At 51.3% G+C, this 14,791-nt stretch overlaps 1 protein-coding gene across 7 annotated transcripts in view; it reads left to right on the top strand.

Annotated features, from left to right (window-relative positions):
• Window positions 1-14,791, top strand: part of PPP1R16B (protein phosphatase 1 regulatory subunit 16B) — a 63,661-nt gene that overhangs the window by 26,140 nt on the left and 22,730 nt on the right. For all 7 annotated transcript variants that reach the window (XM_069951776.1, XM_069951775.1, XM_069951774.1 and 4 more), the window contains one exon: window positions 6,168-6,482. In XM_069951776.1, the coding sequence (XP_069807877.1) occupies window positions 6,227-6,482 (256 nt within the window). In that variant the 5' untranslated portion in view covers window positions 6,168-6,226. The remainder of the gene's footprint in view (window positions 1-6,167; window positions 6,483-14,791) is intronic.

Here is a 14,791-nt window from a genome sequence, read left to right as displayed (position 1 = left end):
GTCATCCTCCCCTGCCATCCCCCCCTGCCATCCTCCCCTGTCATCCTCCCCTGCCATCCCCCCCTGCCATCCCCCCTGCCATCCTCCCCTGCCATCCCCCCTACTATCCTCCCCTGCCATCCCCCCTGCCATCCTCCCCTGCCATCCTCCCCTGCCATCCCCCCTACTATCCTCCCCTGTCATCCTCCCCTGCCATCCCCCCCTGCCATCCCCCCCTGCCATCCTCCCTACTATCCTCCCCTGTCATCCTCCCCTGCCATCCCCCCTGCCATCCTCCCCTGCCATCCTCCCCTGCCATCCCCCCTACTATCCTCCCCTGCCATCCTCCCCTGCCATCCTTCCCGCCATCCTCCCTGCTATCCTCCCCTGCCATCCTCCCCTGCCATCCTCCCCAGCTATCCTCCCCTGCCATCCTCCCTACCATCCTCCCCTGCCATCCTCCCTACTATCTTCCCCTGCCATCTTCCCCTGCCATCCTCCCTACCATCCTCCCCTGCCATCCTCCCCTGCCATCCTCCCTGCTATCCTCCCCTGCCATCCTCCCTGCTATCCTCTTCTGCCATCCTCCCTACCATCCTCCCCTGCCATCCTCCCCTGCCATCCCCCCTACTATCCTCCCCTGTCATCCTCCCCTGCCATCCCCCCTGCCATCCTCCCCTGCCATCCCCCCTACTATCCTCCCCTGCCATCCTCCCCTGCCATCCCCCCTGCCATCCTCCCCTGCCATCCTCCCTACCATCCTCCCCTGCCATCCTCCCCTGCCATCCCCCCTGCCATCCTCCCCTGTCATCCTCCCCTGCCATCCTCCCCTGTCATCCTCCCCTGCCATCCCCCCCTGCCATCCCCCCTGCCATCCTCCCCTGCCATCCCCCCTACTATCCTCCCCTGTCATCCTCCCCTGCCATCCCCCCTGCCATCCTCCCCTGCCATCCTCCCCTGCCATCCCCCCTACTATCCTCCCCTGTCATCCTCCCCTGCCATCCTCCCCTGCCATCCCCCCTGCCATCCTCCCCTGTCATCCTCCCCTGTCATCCTCCCCTGCCATCCCCCCTGCCATCCTCCCCTGTCATCCTCCCCTGCCATCCTCCCCTGCCATCCCCCCTGCCATCCTCCCCTGTCATCCTCCCTCGCTCACCACCTACTTGACTGAACATTTGAGTGGGCTGAAACCACAGCTTGCCGTCCTACCTGATCAGTGTGAAGTGGCTGCAACGAGAACCTTCCTCTTCTTCTATGACATCTGCTGATCGGGTGATGTCCCAGCATCGCAGTCCCAGGATCTTTAGGATTGATTGGTAGCTGCACTGATTGAAAAGTGATATTGGTGGAGAGAAGGGTTGGCGGGATGGACTTTAACTGCCCCAACTCTATTGTTCTCTTAGGGAGAAGCTGATTCCAGAGTTGCCTAACTGCAGCTTACAATCCCCCCCCCCCAATAGGGAACGCATGAACTTCCATATTATGGGGCGAATAGGAAAGATTATTGTTGTTTCAGGTTCGGCAACGTCCTCCAATCCATAACGTTCGGCATTTGACTCCCGGTGTCTAAAAAAGTTGGATGCTGCCCTAGCGCTGCAGGAAAACCAGGACTCTAGAGGACGGCATCCAACTTCTCCAGACGTTGCCAAACCCGAACAGTTTGGGAACTCCGCTCAGCACTGGGAAAGACATCAGGTGGTCGAACGGTTATTGAAAATGTATAAGAGCCTAAAGAACTTTCTTGTATTGGACGAAAATTCAAACATGGCCACCTTCTTTTCAGGTGATGATGGTTCCGCCATCGGCTAAAACAATCATTTATTGTTACATTTCTACCAATGAACAAACATTTCATTCTAAATCATTGATTTTCACAGTTTTCCTCTGACCTGTATGAGACCCTGCTTGGTATGGGCTCTATAGCTTGGTGTTACTGTATAAGGGTACCTTCACACATACCGGATCCGCAGCAGATTTCAAATTTTCATTCCGCTGCGGATATGTAAGCTGGCCCCTTTAACCCCCCCCCCTCCCCCCAGCCAGGAGCCCTCGCTCCTCATCAGCCAATCAGTGCTGCCGTATGTATCAGCTGCTGTATGTCCTGCAGGAAGTGGTGTATTCTCTCCAGTCTGGCTAGAGAAGTTGGATGCCCCCCATAGGCTGTAGAGATACATAGATTCAGCCTATGGCCAGGACTCCTTAAGCCGGCATTAAAGTTTGCCAAACTCCAGTCAAATGCAGTTCATTCAAGTTCAGATGAACCTTGCTAAACCCAAACTTCCGGCAAGTTCACTCAACACCAGTTCTGATCCATCCTTCGCACCCATTGGGCTAATGCCCTAGATACTGTAATAGATTTCTATATGGGACCAACTATGGCCAAGGGCCCCATATCAGCCATGTAGACCATCCTTGACATAAACATTTTACCTGGTCCAACTAACAATCCTGTCCTATCAAAGTGTGAATGGATCCGTGTACACAGGAGAAGGGTGTATCCATGATATCATCTTCCCATCTATAATCCCTACAGTAACCAATCCGCATTAGGGCCTTGTCATGATAGATTACGTTTTACACAAGAACAATGAGGGACATCTACGAAAAGGCGTAAATGCCTTTTTTAGGCGCAGATGTGGCAAATCGGCGTAAAAATATGATATTGAAACCTATGCCAGCTCTGAGCGATCAGGATTTATGTAAAGGCAATATGCCTCTACATAAACCCCCTGAGCTGCGGAGCTGTTGGGACATTTGCATAAAAAACACCGGACTTCATGACTATAACCAATGAACTCTACTAGACGTCCAATTTATCCATCCAAATATTCGGCATTGACCATCTAAGTCAGGGGGTAAGGAACCTTTAGCCCTCCAGCTGTTGCAAAACTACAACTCCCATCATGCCTGGACAGCCAAAGCTTTAGCTGGAGAGCCGAGGTTCCCTACCCCTGCCCTAAGTCATCTGTACTTCTAAGACTAGAGAACAGGGATAAGCTATGGAAGAATTGGGCCTTTGCCGAGTCATCACTATTTTAGCTCACGGCCCACGGCTATCACAGGACCATCCCCAGAATCCCCAGAAGACGAGTCTTTGCTTTCAGACCAATAAACATCCCAAGCCGGTCTTTATTCGAGGAGGAACCGATATCGACCATCTTATTGCCGGTGACACTTGATAAATAGCTACTACTACTATGATTGCTTTCTCTGTTCTTCTTCTTTCTATATCGCTGGAATTAGGATGTTAATTTTATTTCTATGAATTCCTTCCTTAGGCTATGTTCACACAACGTAAAACTACAGCCGTAGTTCTCGCCGCAGAACTACGGCCGTAGATTTGCGGTGCGTAACAAAGCCTTATGTGCAATGGGATCCCGGCCGGAGCGTACACACATTGTATACGTTCCGGCCGGGATCCCATGCGGCGCCGGAAAAAACTGACAGAAAGCCCTGTCAGTGCACACAGTGAAGCGAGCGGCTCCGGCCGCATCAGAGCTCTGTGGCTTTAAAGATCATCCGGCCGGTACTTAAGTACCGGCCGAAATTATCCGGCCAGAGACCAGCTGTTCCGTGACCCGGATTGGGTCACAGAACGGCCAGTCTCATACGTTGTGTGAACATAGCCTTAAGATGTATATACTTAGACCGCGAGAGCTTGGTTGACGTTCAAGACACCTGGATTTGTAGGTAGTAAATTACTGGGATCCTTTCAGTATAATTTAGAAAATATGTTCTTAAAGGGGTATTCCAATTAGGCATAACTTTTAATATGTTGTCACTAACAATTCCTTCCATACTTTATTATTAAGGGAGGAGGGAGAGACAGAGAGAAAAGCTCACACACAGACTTTTGTGTCTTCAACAGAAAGCAGCAGCTGAGAACTGGGGGAAGGAGACTGAATAGATAATAACAAGTATAGAAGGAATTGTTAGTCTCACCATGGGCAGCAACATATTAAAAGTTATGTTTGAGTGGAGTACCCCTTTAATGGTAGCTGGGGTCTATTCTGTGTAATGCTGGCTCACATTCTAGGCATTTTCCATTGTGTTCTCATGGCTGGTAGTCCGGGCTGTGTGACGGCAGGAAGTCACAGCGTGGCCCGCTCTCTATCTGTCTTTCCTGCTTTGGTTTCTGTTACCATACAGGATGTGTCACACAGCTGAACGATCAGAGATTAAATCCCCTGCTACAAATTAGGTCACGTTCTGCAGTCTGTTCCGTCAGTTCTATTAAATGGGACATGAACACTCAGTGTCCGACTGCGAAGCATTGGGTCCACCACATGTGATCCTTCTGATGGTCCAACCTCCGGCCATACAGAACAAAGTGCACGTGTAGTCCCCTGGGTGTAACTCCAGCCTGGATTATATAGTTAAAGGAGTTATCCATCCTTTTATCCAGAGAGGTTATCAATGCCTCCGATCAGGCGTCACAGTCTTCATATGAGCAGGTTTTCCTGTTGACACCAAACAGCTGATCGGCATTGGGTGCCAGTCATCCCTGCCAATCTGATTCTTGTGGCATTTTCAAATAGGTAATTTTAGACATTTTGTTTAACCCTTTAAAGGGAATCTGTCACTAGGTTTATTCCGCCTTAAATGAGGGCAGCCTAAACTAACTAACAGAAATGCTGAACGGGTTGGTGTATTACTTACATCGTTCTGTTCAGCCGTTCTCCTAATATGCAGGAGAATAGGATTCTTGCCACACCCCTCCCCCCACCCTCCAGCTGCTGATTAACAGGTGACTATACACAGCATGGATAGATAACTGCCAATCAGCAGCTGGTGAGCGGAGTTTTCTGCTTCTCATGAATATCCAGGACTACTGGGCTCATGCACGTAATGGAGAGGACTACTTATTGTCCATGTTATTCAGGAGGAGATCTCCGGATCAGCTGCACAGAACAATGTAAAACCGGACGTCCAGGTCTCCTTGGATCCAATGGGGGGAGCGAGCATTATAGTCTCATTTCATGTTAGCATCGAGGAGACCTGAACGTCTGGTTTGACAGAAGAACTTGCCGCTCATCCACCAGGGGACATCATGACGGGTACACTTTAATGGATACACTACAAAAAGCTCGTGCATTCTTTACCCATTGGCTTTTATGGTATGTTTTACATGTGACTGTGACAGATGTCAAAGATCACCAATAGGCTACCTTAAAAACGTACACCATGTCTACTATGCCATTCCATTCCACCTATTTTTTACACTATAGGGGCATATTCTGGCCAATTTATACAGAAAAGTGAACTATATTGACCAATTTCTGACCTATGGACCGCTATGGAGACATTCATTATGTACATCATGGGCCCCGGAGCTAAACGTAGAAGAAAAACGTGACGTGAATGAAAATAACCCAAGAAATGATCATCCCCGTAGGTTATATAGTCAGTAATAATAATAGGAGAAGTGGTATAGTTTGTGACTGTCCCCTGGAGCACAGATAAAAAGGATAAAAAACAAAATAATAACAGGAAAGTGATGGTGTCCTGGGAAGCCCTGGAGAGGGTTGTTTAGTGATGATGTCCCGGTAAGTCTTGGAGAGGGTTGTTTAGTGATGGTGTCCCAGGAAGTCCTGGAGAGGGTTGTTTAGTGATGGTGTCCCAGGAAGTCCTGGAGAGGGTTGTTTAGTGATGGTTTTCCAGAAAGCCCCGGAAAGGGTTGTTTAGTGATGGTGTCCCGTTAAGTCTTGGAGAGGGTTGTTTAGTGATGGTGTCCCGGTAAGTCCTGGGGAGGATTGTTTAGTGATGGTGTCCCGGTAAGTCTTGGAGAGGGTTGTTTAGTGATGGTGTCCCGTTAAGTCTTGGAGAGGGTTGTTTAGTGATGGTGTCCCGGTAAGTCTTGGAGAGGGTTGTTTAGTGATGGTGTCCCGTTAAGTCTTGGAGAGGATTGTTTAGTGATGGTTTCCCAGAAAGCCCCTAAGAGTGTTGTTAAGTGATGGTTTCCCAGAAAGCCCTGGAGAGGGTTGTTTAGTGATGGTGTCCCAGGAAGCCCTGGAGAGGGTTGTTTAGTGATGGTGTCCCGGCAAGCCCTGGAGAGTGTTGTTTAGTGATGGTGTCCCGGTAAGCCCTGGAGAGTGTTTTGGCTTTGGGTACTTGAGTGTTTTCACTAGACACAAGACCAGGCAGGCGTCTCAATGTCATCGATCTGAATCCTCTTCTTTATTTCACAGATATGTCCGTGCATCCACGTCTTGTGAGGCAGCAGCTTAGGCTATCCTGACAGCCAGGTATGGCCACCAAGCCCATGGATCTCCTGGCAGAACTTCAGCTCCTGGAGAAAGCGTCGACCTTAGAGAGACTACGGGCGGCCAAGAAACGGAGGGAGCAACAGCTGAAGAGGTGGGCCCAGAATGAGAGGGAGGAGGAGAACCGGAGGAGGCGGCAGCAGAAGTCCAGAAGGAAGACCCCCACCAGGAGCAAGAGAGTCTCCTTCCCTTCCCGGGTCACACTCCATGAGGCTTGTCTGAGGAACGACCCAGAAGAAGGTGAGGACAGATGGAATATGAGGCTTAGGTGTAGGAAAATGTGTATAGCCAGGGGTCACAGAGAATGTATATAGCCAGGGGGTCACAGTACAGGGGTCACAGAAAATGTATATAGCCAGGGGTCACAGAAAATGTATATAGCCCGGGGGTCACAGTACAGGGGTCACAGAGAATGTATATAGCCCGGGGGTCACAGTACAGGGGTCACAGAGAATGTATATAGCCCGGGGGTCACAGTACAGGGGCCACAGAAAATGTATATAGCCAGGGGGTCACAGTACAGGGGTCACAGAAAATGTATATAGCCAGGGGTCACAGAAAATGTATATAGCCCGGGGGTCACAGTACAGGGGTCACATAGAATGTATATAGCCCGGGGGTCACAGTACAGGGGTCACAGAGAATGTATATAGCCAGGGGGTCTGTAACGCCTGGAGTAGTGGATCCACTGGACCGGCACCAGCGATGGCACAAACCTCACCAGGGAGCGGAGTCTAAGGGGCCGCTGGTTTTCACCAGAGCCCGCCGCAAGGTGGGATGGACTTGCTGCGGCAGGCGACCCCCAGGTCGCTACCCCTGGCTTGGTTGCTGGTGTCGGCAGGCGAGGCGTGGCAGGAGATGGCACAGGCAATGGTCTGCAGGTGAGAGCGCACGTGACAGGCTGGACACGGGAACAGGTGGAGTGACAGGGAAACAGGAACCAGGAACAGGGACTTGGGACCAGGTAACGGACAGGACTCAGGAACAGGGACTTGGGACCAGGTAACGGACAGGACTCAGGAACAGGGACTTGGGACCAGGTAACGGACAGGACACAGGAACAACAGGGAGCTGGGCCAAACGCTATGGGAAGCATGTAGAGGCTCCAACACAGGGGACAGGGCATGCTGGGATTTATAGGGGAGTGATTAGGTGCAACTACCAATTAGGAGCGCACTGCCCCTTTAAATCTGAGACAGCCGGCGCGCGCGCGCCCTAGGAGGCGGGGACGCGCGCGCCGGCCGGCACAGCGGGAGACAGGAGCGTGGAGAGGTGAGGCGCCCCCCGGGGCCGAGGTGATAGCAGCGCCGGGTCCCCGACTATGGACACCGGCTGCTGCATGGGGCAGGAAGCGGTCGCGGCGGCGGCCCGGAACGCGGGACGCCGCCGCGGCCGTGACAGTACCCCCCCCCTTTGGCCTCCCCCTCTTTCTTGCCTGCAGATGGCACAGGAAGCCACAAAGTCTTTGACATCATGAAACAGACTAGGCCACCAGTAGTGGCGAGAGATCCGTTGGCCGGTCTTACGGACTCCAGGGTGCCCGGCCTCCAACGAGGAATGACCCCACTTCAAAATACCTCTTCGAAGCGCAGGGTGAACATGAGTCTTTCCGGGGGGTACTCTCTGAGGCGAGGAGGTGACGACTGGTGCTAGGCGATCAGGCGGTAAAACATGGCAAGGGACTGTGGGTCTGTGGACGAGGACCTTCTGTAAGTTCTCCCGGTGGTGAGAGGACACGACCTTAGTCTTGGGTACGGGGAGAGGGTACACCTCGGCAGAGAAGGCATCCGCCGAGTCTTGGTCTTCTGCCGGTAGGTCGGGTAGAGGCTTGGCTGGGACAGGAAACGACATAGTACACTTGGTCTGAGGTGACCTGAGACACTGGTTGGAACAGTCCTGACCCCAACTGAGAATCTCCCCGGTTCTCCAGTCCAGTTGAGGGGCATGTTCTTGCAGCCACGGGAGTCCCAGGAGGACCGCGGGGGAAGAATGGGGCAGGACGTAGAAGGATATCTCTTCTTGATGTAAAGGACCCACCTGGAGGACTAAAGGTGCGGTCTGGTAGTACACACGGTCGGTAAGAATTTCGCCTGTGACCGAGGAGATAGACAGAGGCCTGGCTAGTCGGGTCACGGGTAGCCGCCATCTTTGGACCAATGTTGCCGCAATAAAACTGCCTGCTGACCCAGAATCGAGGAAGGCAGTAGTCTGATGATTTCGTCCTGAGAGAGTCCGGATGGAAACTGGCATAGACAGACTTGGAATGGTGGCATTCACACCTAGGGACACCTGTCCCACCGGACCTAGGTGCGAGCATTTTCCGGATGTTTGGGGACGTAGGGGACATCCCAGCCGGAAGTGATCGGAACCACCGCAATAGAGACAGAGATTCTGCTCCAGGCGCCGGATTCTTTCATCAGGCGTCAGGTGAGCCCGTTCCACCTGCATAGGAATCTCAGGAGAGGGTTGGGACATCGAAAGGTCAGGATTCTGGAAAACCGGCGCCAGCTGGGGATGGCGACGGGAACGGGTTAGTAAATGTTCATGCCGAACCTCCTCCTCCCTCTCCGAAAAACGAGTATCAACTCGGGTGGCCAGTAGAATGAGTTCGTTCAGGGAGGTAGGCAGGTCTCGGGCAGCGAGCACGTCTCTCACACGACTAGACAGGCCCTTCTTGAAGGTGGCCAATAGGGCGGCCTCGTTCCAGTCCAATTCGGCTGCCAGGGTGCGGAACTGGATGGCGTAGTCACCAACAGAGGAGCTGCCTTGAGAGAGGTTGAGGAGAGCAGTCTCGGCTGAAGAAGCACGGGCAGGTTCCTCAAAGACGGAGCGAAACTCGAATAGGAAGGCCCGGAGATTGGCAGCAACTGGATCATCACGGTCCCACAGTGGCGTGGCCCAGGCCAGGGCTCTACCTTCTAATAGGCTGATGATGAAAGCCACTTTAGAGCGCTCGGTGGAAAACTGACTACTCAAAAGTTCAATGTGCATGGTGCACTGAGTCAAGAATCCTCTGCACAACTTAGAGTCCCCAGAGTACTTGCTTGGGAGGGCCAGTCGGAGTGAAGAAGAAGCGTCAGGAGGTGGTGTGCGCTGGGCAGTAGTCTGCTGCTGTAAGGCGGCAGTGAGTTGCTGGATCTGCTGTGACTGCTTCTGGATTTGTTGCGCCTGCTGAGTGACCACTCTGGCGACATCACGGAGATCAGGCACCTCGCCGGGATCCATGGTTGGAGCCTACTGTAACGCCTGGAGTAGTGGATCCACTGGACCGGCACCAGCGATGGCACAAACCTCACCAGGGAGCGGAGTCTAAGGGGCCGCTGGTTTTCACCAGAGCCCGCCGCAAGGTGGGATGGACTTGCTGCGGCAGGCGACCCCCAGGTCGCTACCCCTGGCTTGGTTGCTGGTGTCGGCAGGCGAGGCGTGGCAGGGGATGGCACAGGCAATGGTCTGCAGGTGAGAGCGCACGTGACAGGCTGGACACGGGAACAGGTGGAGTGACAGGGAAACAGGAACCAGGAACAGGGACTTGGGACCAGGTAACGGACAGGACTCAGGAACAGGGACTTGGGACCAGGTAACGGACAGGACTCAGGAACAGGGACTTGGGACCAGGTAACGGACAGGACACAGGAACAACAGGGAGCTGGGCCAAACGCTATGGGAAGCATGTAGAGGCTCCAACACAGGGGACAGGGCATGCTGGGATTTATAGGGGAGTGATTAGGTGCAACTACCAATTAGGAGCGCACTGCCCCTTTAAATCTGAGACAGCCGGCGCGCGCGCGCCCTAGGAGGCGGGGACGCGCGCGCCGGCCGGCACAGCGGGAGACAGGAGCGTGGAGAGGTGAGGCGCCCCCCGGGGCCGAGGTGATAGCAGCGCCGGGTCCCCGACTATGGACACCGGCTGCTGCATGGGGCAGGAAGCGGTCGCGGCGGCGGCCCGGAACGCGGGGCGCCGCCGCGGCCGTGACAGGGTCACAGTACAGGGGTCACAGAAAATGTATATAGCCAGGGGGTCACAGTATAGACGTAATATACATAGGGATGTCACAGTGCAGCCGTAATATATACAGTGATGTCACAGTACAGACGTAATATACATAGTGATGTCACAGTAAGGACATAATATACATAGTGATGTCACAGTAAGGACATAATATACATAGTGATGTCACAGTACACCCATAATATACATAGTGATGTCATACTACAGGAGCTATGCACACAGTGATGTCACAGTAATGGGATAATGAGCACAGTAATATGACAGTACAGGGATAATATACACTATGATATTAAAGGAAACTCTGTATCACCCAGACACTGCCCCAAACCCCTGGTTCTCTATCCATGTCGGCCCGGGGTCTATCTGTCTCCTCGGGTCGGTGTTCAGGTAAAAAACTTTTATTCTGGTGGTGTCATGTGGCACCGTGTCAAATGGGTGGGGCCCGGAGCATCTGTTCTGCAGGCCTAGGGCATGGATGCTTTAGGCCCCGCCCCTTTGACACAGTGCCGCAGGACACCACCTGAATAAAAGAGGTTTTTTACCTGAACACCGACCCCAGGAGACAAATAGACCCCGGACCCGGCATGGATAGGAAAGAGCTAACAAACAGTCTCGGGGCTTCGGGGGCAGTGCTCAGGTGTTAGGGTCTGCATAGAGTAGACAATGAGTGATCCGGGGTCTGTGGGACAGGGCACAATGACTCTCTCATTGGTCCTATCCCCCACCCCCCAGGTTCTGCATTACATAAGACACAGTGTATGTTTTGCTCGGAGTGTTTCTTTAACCTTGTTTAGCATACATCAGAAGGATTACACATAAAGCTGTTCTGTGTGGGAAAGAGAAGTGTTGTGTATGAGTCCTGTTAGTCATAGAACTCGCAGTGCAATGTGTGGGATGGTGGGCGGATGCGCTCACTGTTGTCAGTAATAAGCACTCCGGCTGGAAAAAAAAAATCTGCACTTACAAAGCCGATAAATAAAGCAGTTTACATAATCTGACCGTAAACAGGCGATCTCATGCTGCGCCGGGCGCGTAACTGGGGCGGATGGAGTCATACACATCAAAGCGGGGACACATTGTCAAGTGAGATCAGTAAAGGGGAACACCGGCCATACACATGCAATACAATAGGGGGAGGATAATACTCTGCGGTCAGACCCCTCCCTGCAGGGTCAGGCATCTTAAAGGGGTGATCCAGCTTTAGTCCTTAGACCTTTAGTCAACTGTTTGGGGTGATCCAGCACAGAAGCTGCAGTGGGGACTCCGGTCTCTTTTTAGTGGTGGCCAGTCGGTGAGCTCTGCAGTCGGTGAGCTGACTCAGTGGTCATGTGTCCTAGTAGAGAGAATCCCTTTAAATATCCAATAAGCCTGATACTTCTTTCCCCCAACATCTTTTGTCTGGGACAATTAGAAGACCCCCATATACCTGGTGTGAAGATGGTTGTAGACGACCCAGGACTGTCAGGACGGCATCTTCTCACCATACTGGTAGGCTCCCTGAGGCGCTGGTGGACGTCTTTGTGCACAACTTGGTTATCGATTGGTTCTTGTCTCGTTAGCTAGAAATATCCAACTTTTTTTGCATGAATTTCCAATGATTGGCGCAAGCATCCTTCCCATAGTCGTATACAGTCTGTAATCCACAATCATCAGACTGCGGGGGCAGTGATCACCTCTTGTAGGGATAAGACGTCACCCTTGTGGCCAGAACCAGAGAGGCTGACCCATCCTAGGATCAGGAAGCAGTGGTGACCAGGCATGTGATCAGGGCAGGGGAGTATTACTTTTTTGTTGTTGTTTCTAGCACTGGACAACACCTTTAACCCCTTTTTTCTATGAGGGGAATTGAACCAAGAACTGTTGTAGGTCTCAAGACCCTACACCATCCTGTCTTATAACATGCTGGTGATGGCGAGGGAGGAATGAGACGCCAGGTTAGCGGGATGCACCAGGATAAAGGTTAATAACTTGAAATCTGATATACTCGCTAAGCTCCACTGACGTATACATCCTGCCGAGACCGAGCGTCAGATCAGAACCTATGATTCGTTTCAGAATTAATGGGGAGTTATAAGGTGTGAATGTGTCTGCAGTACAAAGGTGACCGGGGCTGGCGGGCGGTGAAGGGTTAAAGACGCACAAGGACACCTGACTATTTCTGTACCAATAAACCTTGGTGAAGCTTGTTATGCAGACTTGTTAGGAACCGGAGCTGGCGAGTTTGAGAGAGTCGAGTACCAGATCTTTGTTTAAGAGAACATAAAGGCTGGACACGACACCTGCGTACTGGGAAAGATAGCGGCCAGGGGGTCCGCCTTATGGAACATCAGCTGCTTATCAAACATTACGCTTAATGGGCTTGTAAAAAAAAAAGTTCTTTTTCTAGAAAACTCAGAATTTATATTGGTTACAGGTATGAAGAGCGATGGTATAATGTATGAAGGTAACGCTGGTGAAGGGTTATAGGTTATATAATTCATATTGGAGTGACTCCACCATAGTGGAGGGGCAGGAACAATCCATTAGTTCCAGTTGTATTACAGTCTTTTGTACACTGGTTAAAGAGGTCCTCCGGGGAAATCAATTGGTGTAATGAAAGTTATATAGATTTGTAAATTACTTCCATTTAAAAATCTCCAGTCTTCCAGTACTTATCATCTGCTAAATGTTGTGTATGAAGTGGGGTATTCTTTCAGTCTGACACAGTGCTCTCTGCTGCCACCTCTGTCCATGTCAGGAACTTCCAGAGCAGCAGAAAATCCCCATAGAAAACCTCTCTTATTATATAATCTTATACTAGGTTTACTTTAAACCTTTTAGAACCCAGTATTATCATTGACCCCATCCCATCCCATCCCTTCAGCCTATTTTTATTTATTATGATTGCAGGAACCATGGAGAGCATGTGCAGTAGGACCTACCCCTGTCACATCTAGCTGTGTAAGACCAATGAACAGGGCAGCCTCTGGGCATGTGCAGTAGGACCTGTCCTCACCACCTCTAGCTGTACAAAGCCAATGAACAGGGCAGCCTCTGGGCATGTGCAGTAGGACCTACCCCTGTCACATCTAGCTGTGTACGACCAATGAACAGGACAGCCTCTGGACATGCGCAGTAGGACCTACCCCTGTCACATCTAGCTGTGTACGACCAATGAACAGGGCAGCCTCTGAGCATGCGCATTAGACCTGAACCCATCCTATTACGGTATACCTGGCTCCTCTCCCAGCTGGAGATTTCTGATTATTTCATTATTTTGCCATCAGTTTAGTGTAGATTACGTTTACTTTCCTATACTATTCTCTTTTAAAGAAAACTTTGAGGCCTTTATCTGATCGGAGTAAGACCTCCATGTTTTAAGAATATACCTGGTTTCATCTATGGGTAACATTAGAAAGTTGTTGCATGTTTCACCACCCGACTTGAAGATACCATGTTACGGCTCCGCTGTATGCTCCAAGAAGAACACCAGGACATTCAGCCGAGCCAAAAGTTCATGAGCATGGGGGGGGGGGGGGGGGGGGAATCTGTAGGCTGAATGAACGTTTGGCCAACAACTATTCCAATTGATCCCCCTCATATACATGTCCACGTGTTCTGAATGGAGAGTATATAGAATAGAAAGTATATAAATATAGAGTATAAAGGTCAGGCAAATAAAACCCATCATGTTCCATTCTCACCCAGCATCATCTGTCAGGAAAGAGTCGGAGGGCCTCCATATTCCTTAGACAGTCAACCCATAGACCTCTATCGTCATCCACTCGAATGGCAGCCGTGGCTCTTCTACACCTGATCTCAGGGGATTTCACGGCTTCCTTCCTACATCTCATCTCAGTGACACCGACGCATCTTGTAGACCTCGGAGCCCCTCCATAATCAGCAATAGCTCCTGAACTTTGACATTTTGTGCACAAAGCTGAACGTACCTCACAGGATGTGGTGATTCTGCATCCTGTCTGATCATCACATGGTAAAAAGTTCTCAGAAACGTGAAGACTTCCATCCTCCCCCGATACTGAGCAGAACTCCACATAGGGTAAAAAAATAAATACAATTTGGCTGTCCAGGCATGATGGGAATTGTAGTTTTGCAATAGTTGGAGGGCCGAAGCTTCCCTATCCCTGGTCTCGACCTCATGAGGAGACCATAGTAAAATGTTTGGCTTTGGGCTGCCTTTCTCCATTTTTATTTAGACCTTATCTGCTAAGATACTAAGAGCCTTATCTGCAAGGCCAGCATCTCCTGCCGTCCCCACCGACCTTGGGAATGATGGATCACCGGTGATAAACGCCTGTGGAGGCCTAGACTTTAGCCAAAGGGGAATTTGCCAGTTTGGGCCAGAAATCAGCTCTAATAGATTGTTAATGTGGTTGTGAGTGCTGGTGTCATTAAGGCGGCAATCACACTGATGCAGTTTTTGACACAGTTTATTGAGTGGGAGCCAGGAACGGGTTCTAAGAAACAGGAAATACTTAGACTTTTCCTTTGAGCCGGATTCACCGGCTTAGGCTGGAATCACACGTGGACCTCTTTATGT

This window comes from Dendropsophus ebraccatus, chromosome 14 (assembly GCF_027789765.1).
Source record: "Dendropsophus ebraccatus isolate aDenEbr1 chromosome 14, aDenEbr1.pat, whole genome shotgun sequence".
Taxonomy (NCBI): Eukaryota; Metazoa; Chordata; class Amphibia; order Anura; family Hylidae; genus Dendropsophus; species Dendropsophus ebraccatus.
This window is presented reverse-complemented; position numbering and strand designations above follow the sequence as displayed.